This window comes from Cervus elaphus, chromosome 5, assembly GCF_910594005.1.
Source record: "Cervus elaphus chromosome 5, mCerEla1.1, whole genome shotgun sequence".
In the NCBI taxonomy this organism is placed as follows: domain Eukaryota; kingdom Metazoa; phylum Chordata; class Mammalia; order Artiodactyla; family Cervidae; genus Cervus; species Cervus elaphus.
The window spans coordinates 94425561-94437826 of NC_057819.1; the positions used below are offsets into that span (position 1 = coordinate 94425561).

Consider the following 12266-nt stretch of genomic DNA (forward strand, 5'->3'; position numbering starts at 1 on the left):
AGGAGTCAAACCCTTGCCCCCTGCATTGGAAGCCCAGAGTCCCAGCCACTGGACCATCAGGGAAGTCCCTCGTCCCAGCTTTTAAAGGGAGAGTACAAATGAGATTTTGTGTATAGGTCATTTTTTTTTGTTTTTAATTTGAATGTGGAGACCACCCCCACCCCACTCCGACCACCTGTATATCCCACCTGCAAACCCTGGTGCTCCCTGCAGACCTCAGAGTGGGGAGAGGTGCAAAGACATCCTCTTCATCACCAGTGACCCCCACAGGGACTCCCAGGCCTTCCTATTGTTCCCAGTGGAGCTGGGTTGCTAACAGTGAGGGGGGAAGAAAAGTGGAAATACCTAGTTTTGGTTCTAAGCATGGTCCCCTTTTTCCCACCCAGGCCAAGTGGGTGGTAGAGGCAAGAGCTGGATAATGGAGAGATGGGGAGTAGCACACCCCTGGGGGTTATGTAATGGCAAGACTGCTGACCTCAGATGGGATACGTCTTCTTCCCTTTTGGCCCACATCATCAGCCCGGTGCTCCTGGCAACCAACCCTTAAAAGTGAAAGTGTTAGTCGCTCCAGTCATATCTGATTCTTTGTGACCTCATGGACTATAGCCCACCAGGCTCCTCTGTCCATGGGATTCACCAGGCAAGAATATTGGAGTGGGTAGCCATTCACTTCTCCAAAGGATCTTCCCGACCTAGGGATTGAACCAAGGTCTCCTGCATTGCAGGCCAGTTCTTTATCCTCTGAGCCACCAAGGAAGCCCAACCAACCCTTAAATCCCCCTTAAATCTGCTGATGAGGCATGCGCAGCCCCTTGCTGTGCGAGGTGAGGAGCCAAGGACAGGCTGAGTACACAGGCCAGAGGGAGCGCTGGGAAGGTGGAGTGTGTTCACCCAAAGGACGAGGCAGCACATGGTTAGTGCAGGCTCGGAGGACGAGGTGTGATGGGTGCTGACTCAGCGCCTTGGGGTGCAGGGGCAGGTCCACACTTAGCTGAATCAGGGTGGCCTGTCCACAGGTACGTCCCCCAGCTACTCTGACAGAAGGGGGTTGCTGGCAGAGCACCTCACCTTGGGCACAACGTGGGTGAGAATGGCTTTAACTCCTTCCTTCCTAGGATGTGGTACTGGGTCTCCCCCACCTCCTTTCCACAGGAATCTGGAGGTTTCTGTTCTGGTCTCGTGTCATCCTGGTGCTTCCGCACACTTGTCCTATAGCCAAGGTTAGAGTCAAGCCCTGTGGTGGTAATGTCCATTGGAAGCCATCCTATGTAGCCATCAAGGGATCTTGACCTAACTGCCCTTTCCTGGGACACATATGTTTGAGACAGTTGTGCAGAGATGGAATAGGACTGGAAGAGTTTTCTAGAAGATAGTCTTTAACCCATGGTCCAGCAGAGATTTCCAGAGACCTCTGCCACCCTGCTTTCAACCCTGACAGTGGAGGTAGCGTGCCTGGCCCTCCATTTACTGTCTGGATGGGTTACTTAGCTGCTCAGGGCCTCGATTTGCTCACCTGATAAATGGAGGGAACTGAGATAATAGTGAGGCTGTTGTGTAAGCAAAGCACTAAGATCCAAGCCAGGTCCGCTGCAGGCACTCTCTGTTAATTATTAGAAGCGTTCCTTCTTATTGGTCTCCAAGGCCCCACTCCCCTCTCCCCTATATTGTGTTCTGGACTGGAAGGTTTAGAACAGGATTGGACAGAATGGAGGGGGGAAAAGCAGAGCTAAGGAGAGCAACTAACATTTTCGCTTGAAAAAAATGCTGAAAATAGCTTGTTTAAGCCTTTGTAGATAAAAATGTAAAATGTATGCAAATGTATGTGACTCACGCAGAAACATACATCCATGGCCTCCCCACAGTCAGTGCCCAGATGTCGCCATCAGGCAGTGTTCAGAGAAGGCCCATGCTGCCTTGGGGAGGGGTGGAGGGTGCAGGGGGTTGGGGAGTGGTGGAGATGTTGGGGAGGGGGGCAGTATTGCTGCTTACCTGGGCTGGTATCCTGCTTGCACCTTTTTTCTGGGTTCTGTGCCTTCCGTGTGGGAAGAAGAGAGGCCCTGGGCCCCTCTCTGCTCCTCTGTCTCACCGTCCTCCCTCTGGTTCCTCCAGGAGCCCGTTTGCTTCCTCTCCCATCCCAGCTCTATTTCTGGAGCATCTCATTGGAGATGCACGCCCCCCTCTCTGCCAAGCTCCAGGTGCCTGCTTGCTTGGTCCTTCCAGTCTTGTGTGCAAGTCAGAGACGGTGGGAGGGTGACAGCTGAGCAGGGAGACCCACAAGAGCTAAAGTCAGAGCCCGAGCCAGGAGGCCTGGGGTGGGGGAGAGTCCAGTGGATGCAGGGAGGGGCCAGTGTCACCTCCAGGTTGAAAAACACCCACTGTAGCCACCTGTGGATGCTTTGCACCCCCAAAGCATCTTCCCTTGCATCTTCCCCAGGGGCTCACCCCACCTCTGTGAGCCCAATGGCCCCCACCTCCCCTGGGGCAGCTCTGGAGGTGCTACCTATGCTGCTGCAGGGGCTGGTTTCAGGCTTCCTTTCAGCATCATGCAAAAGGGTCTGCTTCTCCTTTTAAGAACAAGATCTGAAACTAATACCGTATTGCATGTCAATGAAACTGCTTTTCATTTTTTTAAAGAAGAGTTAGCTCTCTGATTGTTTGGAATGATGAAAACAGCACCCCACCGCCCCCCTCCAACCCGGCCCCGTCCAATCCTTCCCCCACCGCCCCCCCCCCACAAATGCTCTGGGATGCTGACAACACTCCCCCATGCAGAGGCCAGGTGAGTTTCATCTTGTAGGCCAGTCCATTGAACTGGGTCCCCTAAAGTCACTGCTGTTAAAGCAGCTTGGGGATGAGGGGTGGAAGGGTTTGCAGCATCAGCAGAAACCTCACTCTCTACGATGAAAGCAGGGTAAGTGGCCCAGCGCGGGGTTTCCTTGTGGGCCTGCTGCCTCCCTTCCCTGGGGTTCAGGAAACAAGCTTCGGGCCCCCTGCCCTGGACCACCCTAGCCTGACCCTCCGGCCCCTCCAGTCCCTTCTTCAGAGTCCTTTGGTCCAAGGAGGCCTGCAGCTGAGTTGCCTTGGGTCTTTTAGAACCAGCACCCAGTGGAAGGCATAAAACTCCCCCACTCCAGCTTCATTGCCTGTGTTTTTTGGGGGGCGGGGGAGGGGGCCGATGGTCTTAGAAGGAATTTTGTTTCTAAAGGTCTCTTCTCAGAGGCATCTTGAACCCAGACTTCCCTCAACTTGTGATTATGCAGCCATGGTGTCCCTCCTTAGATGCGCTGCGGTTGGAATCCCCAGAGAAGGTTCCTGCGGGGACCCAGCAGAGACCCTGGGGTCTCTCCTCTGACCCTATTTGTCCTCCACGGCCCCTCGACGACCCCCTCGGCTTCCTGCCTTCCTCTGCCCGCCGCCTGCCTGGTGTGAAGGGCAGGGAGCAGCCTGGCTTTTAGGTCAAGGGTGTCTAAATAGACGAGGCAGTGTTAGGGTTTGGAAGGAAGGAGTCCTTGGGCAGCCAGCGCTTCCCGCGGGCGGGCTGGACGTTAACCCCGTCCGCGCCGCGCCCCGGGCTTGCCGAGAGGAGGGGCCTGGCAGCCGCACTGGCCCCTGAAACTGCGCTTAGAGATCCTGGGGTGGCAGGTGATGTCACCCCTGCGGGCCCAAAGGTCTCCCCGCAGCACCTTAGTCTGCGGGTTGCCAGAATTTGGCCAAGCCCAGCGAGGGGGAGGAAGAGGAGTCTGGGTCTGCGTCGCTCCCCGGAGACCCCCGCGGACCCCCTCCTCAGTCACCCGCTGGAGCCCCTCTCCGGGTGGGGGACACCCGGCTGCTCCCCGCACCTCCGCCGGGGGTCTGGAGGCGAGCCGCGGCGGGGGAGGGGGCGCGGGAGCCTCGCGCCGATTGGTCGCGGCTCCCGCCCCCCGCCCCCCGCCCCTGGGCGCCGCGCCGCCCGGGGGAAGTTGCTAGTTGGCGGGCGGGCTGCGGGGCCGCAGCTCCGGGATCCGCAGCGGGGCTCGCGGCGGCCGCAGGGGCCGGAAGGGCTCCCGGGGGCGCTCGCTGGCCCTCGCCCGCCCTTTCCCTCCTCCCGGGCGGCTCCGATCGCTCCTCCCTGCTACCTGTTTCCCTGCCTCCCCCTCGCCTCCACCCAGCGCTCGGCAACTTCGGCCTGCGGGGCCCGCCGCCCGCGCCCTCCCTCCTTTGTTGTGCGATGAGGGTCGGGTTTCCGATCTGACGGAGCCTTCGCCGCCGCAGCCGCGCGGAGCCGCGGGCATGGAGCCGCTGAGCCATCGGGGCCTGCCGCGCCTCTCTTGGATCGACACCCTCTACAGCAGTACGTGTGTGCGCGCGGGCCGGGGAGGCCGGGCGGGAACGCGTCCCGGAGCCCCGCGTGGAGCCCCGACGGCCCCCGGGGTTCGCGTTGCCGGGCTTGGCTGGAGCGGGCTGGGGGCTGCGGGCACTGCCGCCCAGGTGCCTGGCGGGCCGGGAGGCGGGAGGAGCGGCTTGGCGCCCCGCGATCAGTCGCGGATGGGGTCCCCAGAGTGGACTTCCAGCCGGAGCGGGGGTGAGGGGGGCGCAGTGGATCGACGGGGCCAGGAGAGCTGTGTCACCCCTCTCCCACCTGTTGTGTAACCGAGCTTTCCCCAACCCTGGAGAGGAGGGGAAGAGCCCCCTAGGGTGTTGACCCCCGCTCCCCGACTGGCTGCTCCTTCTGTGCACGCCGAAGCAGAAAGGCCATTTTGGTGAAGTCCTTGGCGCCTGGACTTGCCATCTCAGGGACACCCTGAGGCCAGGGTGTTTCGGGGTGGGGGTGGAGTCCCCCTATGGTAAGGGAGACTGTAGGTGTCGATCTCCGTGGGGCTCGTAAGGATGAAGGACCTAAAAACCCCCAGCTCAGCAGTCTTTCCTGCCAGGCTCATCATCATCCCTACCATCACCCTCCTTCCTCCCCTACCCCACCCCCCAAAAAAGAAAAAAACCCTTCTCAGTGTCTCCACCCTCCTCGTTCCCAAATCTGCCTCGATCATGTGATTGCTCTTGCACTGGTGCTGGGGATGTGTAAGTGATCACGCCTACCTTCTGGGGGCTTGCGCCCAGGCTTGAGCGCCCCCTTCCCCTCACCCCCTTACCCCCACCCCACTCTCACTCTTGCTTAAGTGGCTAAAGCACTGCATTTTGCCCACCCCTCCCTTGAGACATCGTCCCCAAGCTTTCAGTGGTATAGGAAGAGAGAGGGTTCTACTGGCTCCTGAAGAAGGTAATAAGTGGATTTTGCCCTCTCTGGTCGCTTCAGTGGGACCAGCCCACTTCCTCTTGCTGGGTCTCCTAGCCTAGGGTCCCAAGGCAGGGGCAGGGGTCGGGGGAGGCAGGTGGAACCAGGTTCCCCCTTCTGGACTCTAGATGCCATGGAACAAGGATACATGTAAGGATTAACCTGGTTCGAATGGTGGGGAGAGTGGACAAGTTGATGCCTTGTACCCCAAGTTCTTGTCCTGGAGGCTTCTCAGTACTCATTACCCAGCCTCTGACCTCTGTATCCCCTTGGGTCCCCATCATTCCCCATAGCTTTTTCTCCCCCCTCTTCTCCTCCCCCTCTTCTCCTCCCCCTCCATCCTTTTCCCTCCCCTATCCCAATCTGTTTTCCCTTCCTTTCCTCCCCCCAGCAGTTCTCCTTGTGATGGTTCATTCTGCTTTGGTTTTTCAACATCAAAAGAGCAAAGCTGGGTCCCCTGGGTGTCAGTCCTGCGCCAAGCCCAGCCACTCCATCTGCTCCTTCCCCCGCAGAGGCCAGCACCATTGGGTGAAGGTCAGGGTCCACGGCTGCTGTGTGGCGTGTGTGCACACATGTGTCTGCCTGAATGGGGGCACACATCTGTTCAGAGCCTGGCTGCAGATCAGCTCCTGACCCCAAAGGGAGGATTAGTGACCTCCTCTTCACTGTGCGCTTGCAAAAAACAGTCATAACAATGCCTCATATTCACATGCAGCTTATGTTCCTGAATATTTCTGGCTCTTTGCAAAACCCAGTCCTGCTTTCCCTATTTCCCAAGGCATAGAATCCTATGAAAACCTGCCTCTGGCTTTCTCTTCATTGCTTTAAAGAAGACTCCCCTACCTGATCATCTGGTCAATTCCAAGTTTTCCTGTCATCCTCCAGTCTACCCCAACACCTATCTCTCCACCCCCCCCCACCCCCCACCCCCACAACACATACACAGCCTGGAGCAAAGCAGCAAAATTGCTTTGAAAATTTCCAACTAGAGGAAGGTGGTATTGGAAAAGGGAATTAGACTGAGGGCTTCTTTGTGGGGGGTGCCTGTTAATCAGCCCTGACTCAGGCAGTCTGGCATCTGAGCTGTCTACCCTTCTGCTGCTGCCTTGGGCTCTGGGCTCCTGGGGCAGCCTGGATGGGGGCGGGGGGGCACTGGCTTGGCAGCAGTGTGAGGAGTCCTTGCCTCCTTCTTCCAAACAGCTTATTGGAGAGCTGTAGAATGAGGCTTCCTGGGCAGGTGCTGTGCAGTCATGTTTGGGCTGTTAGCCATGAAGTTTCCTCTTGACAAGAGCCTAAATTAAAACAAATACCCGAGCTGTCATTTGCCTGGCAGCATGGTTTTGTGGCTCCCAAAGAAGTTCCCATGCCTCTCGGGAAGCTATTAGGTTACAGGTCTCACAGTCCTGGGGTGGCAAGTCCCCACAAAAGCCCAATCCATCAGGAATCATAAAGGGGGTGGGCACAGGGTGCAGGGTAGCCAGGACACTTCTCAGGGATGTGAAAGGCCTGGTGGCAGTGTTAGTAGCATCTCCAAGGGCCTCCCATGTGCCAGGCACTGTGCTGGGTGCTCTGCATCCAGTCTCTGCAAACCTCACAACTCTGCAAGATGGGTAGTCTCATCTCCCTTTTACAGGAAAAGCGGCTGGCTAGGCTCAAATCATTACCCTAGGTCACATGACTGATAAGTGACAAAGCTGGGATTCAGATCCTACCCTAGGATGGTGAGGAAGACTCTTGAGTGTCACCCAGATATCTCTGAGCTTATTCACAGTCTTGGAATGGGGGACATCTGTCACTCTGGTCCTCTGTCTCAGCATTGTCCCCAAAATGGTCCAGCAGGGGAAGGGGTCTCAGTGACTCTGAGCCTCACTTGACTCTGTGTCTCTTGGAGGAACTGGAGCCTGGTCCTGAAGCCTGGGCAGGGGTGTTTGAGGCCCTGTCTGATTTCACTGAGGCATACTTCTTGCCTTGGGAATTGTCATCTCATTCTTTCTGGTTTTAACAACTGTACACACTTCCATGGCAGGTTGATGGTCCCTTGATAAGGGGTAGACAGCAGACTCCCTCTTTCCCCTATAGTTGAAGTCCTGAAGGTCTACAGTGATGGCACAAGGAGGTGGGTTGGCTCCCAGCTGCCCATGTGATCTGGGATGGACTGGAGCAAGGTCTTTGCCCGTGGTCAGCTAGCATGGTGGATGAGGGTTCCCGCCACCCTACTTCCTGTCCCCTGGACCATTCATTTTCCTCCATTCATGTCATAGCATCAGCTTTGCCTCTCAGTGCCTTGCCTAGATTATTTCCCTGAAGCTGGTGTGTTTCTCTCTGTACGGGTTCTCTGCCTGTGTTCCTCATTTTATCTTCTTTCACCACTCCTGCCACTAAATACTTACCACTTTCTCTTGGCTCCCTTCAGTACCATGGGATCAAGTTGGATCAAATTAAGTTCTATAGAATAATAAAAAAGGGGGGGGGGCTGCTCTGAAACTTTCTCTTGTCCCTCTGAGTGGAGGTGAAAATCTTTCACTGTATGTTCAGGATTTTTTTAAGAGAGAACTGAGGACTACATTTAAGGTACATTTAAGGTATCTCTTTGCCCTTCTAGCCTCTTTTTTGTCCCAGGAGATTGAACTCTGGCCTCAAACATGCTGACTCTGTGGAGCCAAGCAAAAGCCTCTATTATTGGGATGTCATAGAAGGCAGAGCATGATCATCTGTTATTAGAACCTGCCTTTTGGAGCTTACTTCTGTTACCTGAAACAGCATTTCCAAGGGAAATTTCTGTCTCCGGTGATATTTTTATGCCCCTAACAGACTCAGTACCCTGTCTAATGGCCAGGAAACCATTTGGGGCTATGAGAATACAAACCCATCTCCAGATGACCATGAACCTGTCTCAATTTCCCACCATATTCCTAGGTTAGCTGCACCAAAGACCAAGCCACTGGCCTGACAGTCGGTGTGGGCTTGATCAGGGCAACTCTCTTACCCAGGCCACATCAGACTAGCCCAATGTGTGCCAGTGAACACCTGCAAATGGATGCTTTCTCGTCCCATGGCTAAGCCCCAGTCATTTATTCCTGTCTGTCATCACCAGCCTGTAATTGACATGACTGCTGGAGCCCGATAGGTGGGTCTGGCAGAAGAATTAAGTCTCCTACTCAGAGAAATGTAGTTTTTCGTCATTGTTGTGATTGCTGGTGTTACTGTTCTTTAGAGAAAGGAAGGAGTGACAAGAACATTTGTGAAGAATCAGCTAGGTGGGTAGAAGATGGGAGGAGAGTGGGTAGGAGGGAAAACTTGGGTTGTTCTCTGGGTCCGGGGGCGATTCTGACACCTTTGTTATGCACACTCCTCTGTAGAGTGAAGCTCTGATGTCTCACGTGGGTGCAATGGAGATTAATTGGTTAATATTTCTCGAATGTTTTAAAGAGGAGGAGTGCTATTGAACTGCTCAGCTGTCCAGCTCATCCCAGCTTTTTTCACTGAGCAGATCCACGAAAGGCTGCCAGAGGAGTCTGGAAGGGTCTGGGAAGGGTGCAAGCGGACGGGCAGGGGCAGAGTGTTGAACCAGGTTCTTCGCTGGTGCCTGGCCCAAGGCCTCGTGCCGTAGTAAGCCCACAGTAAGTTTTGGTTGCACGAGTGAGTATGAGAAGGAAAAGAAGACTTCCGGGTTCCTGGCTCCTTTAACTCCTTACTCCATCCGAAACCCCAGAAACCCATTAGCTGGCCCATTCACAAGTTTCTGGCTGTGTGGATTTGGTAATTGTAGTAGCTTGTAGTGGAGTCGGAGACCCCCCAAGGGAGTCCCACGCATTGCTGGGGCTTGTGATTACATGATTGGAAGCCTTCGCCGCCAGTATTGGTGCTGCAGCTGTTTGGCTCGGCTTGAGCCCTTTGGGGTAACAGGCTCAGCAGCTTCAGGACAACCGCGTGTCATCTCCACGTCATCAGCTGCCTCGGCCAGGCCCCTAGCTCTGGTAGGCTAAGGGGATCCATGGGGCTTGGAGGACCCACCACGTTCTACCTACTGCTTTCCACTGAGTACCAGGGAAGAGGCCTCAGGCTCACCTTTCTCCAGGGCTGCACAGAAGCTGATTTTTCTTTTGACTTGTGACCTTGGTGCACCCATGCTTGCATTCCTTTGGGCAAGATATGGCCAGATGGAGCCCTGGATGCCCCTGGGGGCAGTGGGAGCATTTTGCTTGTCCCCGAAGCTGGGGGAGAACTTCATCCTGTAAATGGGTGAGAAGAAAGAAGTCAGGGCTACAGGCAAATGATAGGATGCACCCGGATAAGAGGGTTTGGGATAGAGGCCCAAGCCTACCCCTTGCCCAGGGCATTTGGCACAGAGCCCTCTGAGATGGGGCCAGCTGGACCCGTGACCCACTGCAGATGGGGCAGCCAAATCTTTCCCACCAGGCTCAGACTTCATTTGGGCCTCTCTCTCGGTTTTCTGCCCTTGCCCTTTATTCCTGTCTTCTCTTCCCCACCACACTGCTGGATGAAAATGAATATGTGTTTACTGGCCACATAGAAACTGACAGGGTCAATGTGGTCTTTGGGAGACAGGGTGGGCTCCGTGATGAACTAATTGGTCAGGTGCCCTTCCCCCTTTCCTCCACCCTTACCTCTGAGGTCTTCATGTCCCTCAAGACCAGTGATCCTCAACCTTTTTGGCACCCTGGGTGACGAAGATCCCCTGGAGGAGGGTATGGCAACCCACTTCAGTATTCTTGCCTGGACAGAGGAGCCTGGTGCACTATGCACCATCGCAAAGAGTCAGACACAACTGAAGCAACTTGAGCACGCACGTGAGCTGTGGGTTTACTCAGGACTGCTGGTGAAGAATGTGACCATAATTACCTTCATGGGATTGAAGGGCTGATCCTATTAGTGTGCTGGGCTAACCCCTTCCTCCTGGGCATTGCCTCCTGGCCAGCTGTGAGGGTTTAATGGATCAAGATCATGGAGACCGAAGATGATGTATAATTAAGCCTAGTTATTTCCCGAGCTGGGGGATAGCCACTCCCCACAGCAGCAATTGATTTGCTCACTTGTGGTCACCCTATTCAGTTGCAAGTTACCCTGGGCCTAAGCGGCATACAGTCCATCATTTTGAGTGAATGTCTCCCTTTGAAGGTACAGCTTTAGGAGAACAATCCCTTTCGGAGAGGTCTGGGGTCTGGGTGACTTTGTGCTCTATGTGATGGCACCTCCGGAGTTGTTCCGTGGAACCTCTTAGGGACATATGTCTGAGCTCTGCAAAGCCACATGGAAACCTCATCCTTGGGTCTCTCGCAACCACTGGGCCCAAGGAAAAGAAAGCCCAGGAGTCCAGCCAAGTTCATAGATATTAGGTTTTTCCATTTGGTTTAGGAAGAATGGAAGAAGCCATAATGTTTAACTAGTCCTACTCTATGTCAGTTGCTGTGCTAGGTACTTCCTTACGTTACCCTAACAACTCACCAAGGCACCTTTTATCATCCCCCTGGCCTATGGATGAGGACTGAGGCCCTGAGAGGTTTAGTTATTGCCGAAGGTCTCCTGGTTTGAGCCGGGTCAGTTCTCAACTGTAGTTGAGTTGCAGATGGCTGCAACTCTACCTATAGCCGATTTAGCTGCCAACAGCAATAACAATCTTAGCCAACACCCATGAGGACCTACTATGTGTCAGCACTCCCCTGGGCACTGCCCATGTGTTATCACTAATCCTCAACAGTCCCTACCTTATGAGATAGGAAGGAATTATCTCTACAGGGAGGAAACTGTGACTCAGGGAAGTTAAGTGATTAATTCAAGGTCCTAGAGTGCAAGCCAGCAGTTGAGCATAGGACTGGCTTCTTTTATATATATTTATTTATTTATTTATTTCGGAGAAGGAAATGGCAACCCTCTCCAGTACGCTTACCTGGAGAATCCCAGGGACGGGGGAGCCTGGTGGGCTGCCATCTATGGGGTCGCACAGAGTCGGACACGACTGAAGTGACTTAGCAGCAGCAGCAGCAGCAGCAGCATTTTTATTTATTTGGCTGCATCCGCATCTTAGTTGGAGAAGGCAATGGCAACCCACTCCAGTACTCTTGCCTGGAAAATCCCATGGACGGAGGAGCCTGGTAGGCTGCAGTCCATGCGGTTGAGAAGAGTCGGACAGGACTGAGCGACTTCACTTTCATTTTTCACTTTCATGCATTGGAGAAGGAAATGGCAACCCACTCCAGTGTTCTTGCCTGGAGAATCCCAGGGACGTAGGAGCCTGGTGGGCTGCCATCTATGGGGTCGCACAGAATCGGACACGACTGAAGCGACTTAGCAGCAGCAGCATCTTAGTTAAAGCATGCAGGGTCTTTGATCCTTGTTGTGGCACTCAGGATCTTTAGTTGCAGCATGTGAACTCTTAGCTGTGGCATGGGGGATCTAGTAGTATGTGGGACCAAAGCCAGGCCCCCTTCATTGGGAGCGTGGAGTCTTAACCACTGGACCACCAGGGAAATCCCCTGGCCTGACTCTTAACCCCTTTTTTTCTGACTCTCCCTTGCCTTTCATGGCAGCTGGTATTTTGTGGAGGTTGATTAATCTGTTCATCTCTCTAACTAGAAGGACAACTATGGAGACGGTCTTGGTCCCCACCATGGTATTCGGACAGCTCTCAGCCTTCAGGTGCCTTGTAAGTGCCCACCAGCTGGGCTGCCTCTTCCTAAAGATGGATCCCAAGGGACCCTCCCATGGGTACTTGGAGCCCCTATCCTAGAGTTACCTCATCCCTGGATTCCTGGCAAGAGGCACTCTGTGTTAACCCCAAAATAAATAAAGAGGAAGGAGAGAAAATAGACTTTGGGGGTAGCGACAGGCAACAGCTAACGCCCATTTTCGAGAGCCGAGCAAGGCAAAGGACAAGTGGGTGGGGACTAGAGAAGGACTTGGCTGAGCCCTGGCGCATTGGCTCTGATCTCAGGCCTTTTTAAATTCACCTCCACAGTTTCCAAAGGGAAATAAAGCG

General features: G+C 54.5%; 1 protein-coding gene across 2 annotated transcripts in view; it reads left to right on the plus strand.

Moving 5' to 3' along the window:
* The window catches only part of ABR (ABR activator of RhoGEF and GTPase), a 191604-nt gene that overhangs the window by 41473 nt on the left and 137865 nt on the right, over window positions 1-12266 (plus strand). Inside the window, exon 1 of one of the 2 annotated variants that reach the window (XM_043903299.1) lies at window positions 3982-4330. The exons of the other annotated variant lie outside the window; for it this stretch is intronic. Coding sequence (XP_043759234.1) covers window positions 4270-4330 — 61 coding nt within the window. The 5' untranslated portion in view covers window positions 3982-4269. Of the gene's footprint in view, window positions 1-3981; window positions 4331-12266 lie in introns of those variants that run through there. 2 annotated transcript variants of the gene reach the window in all.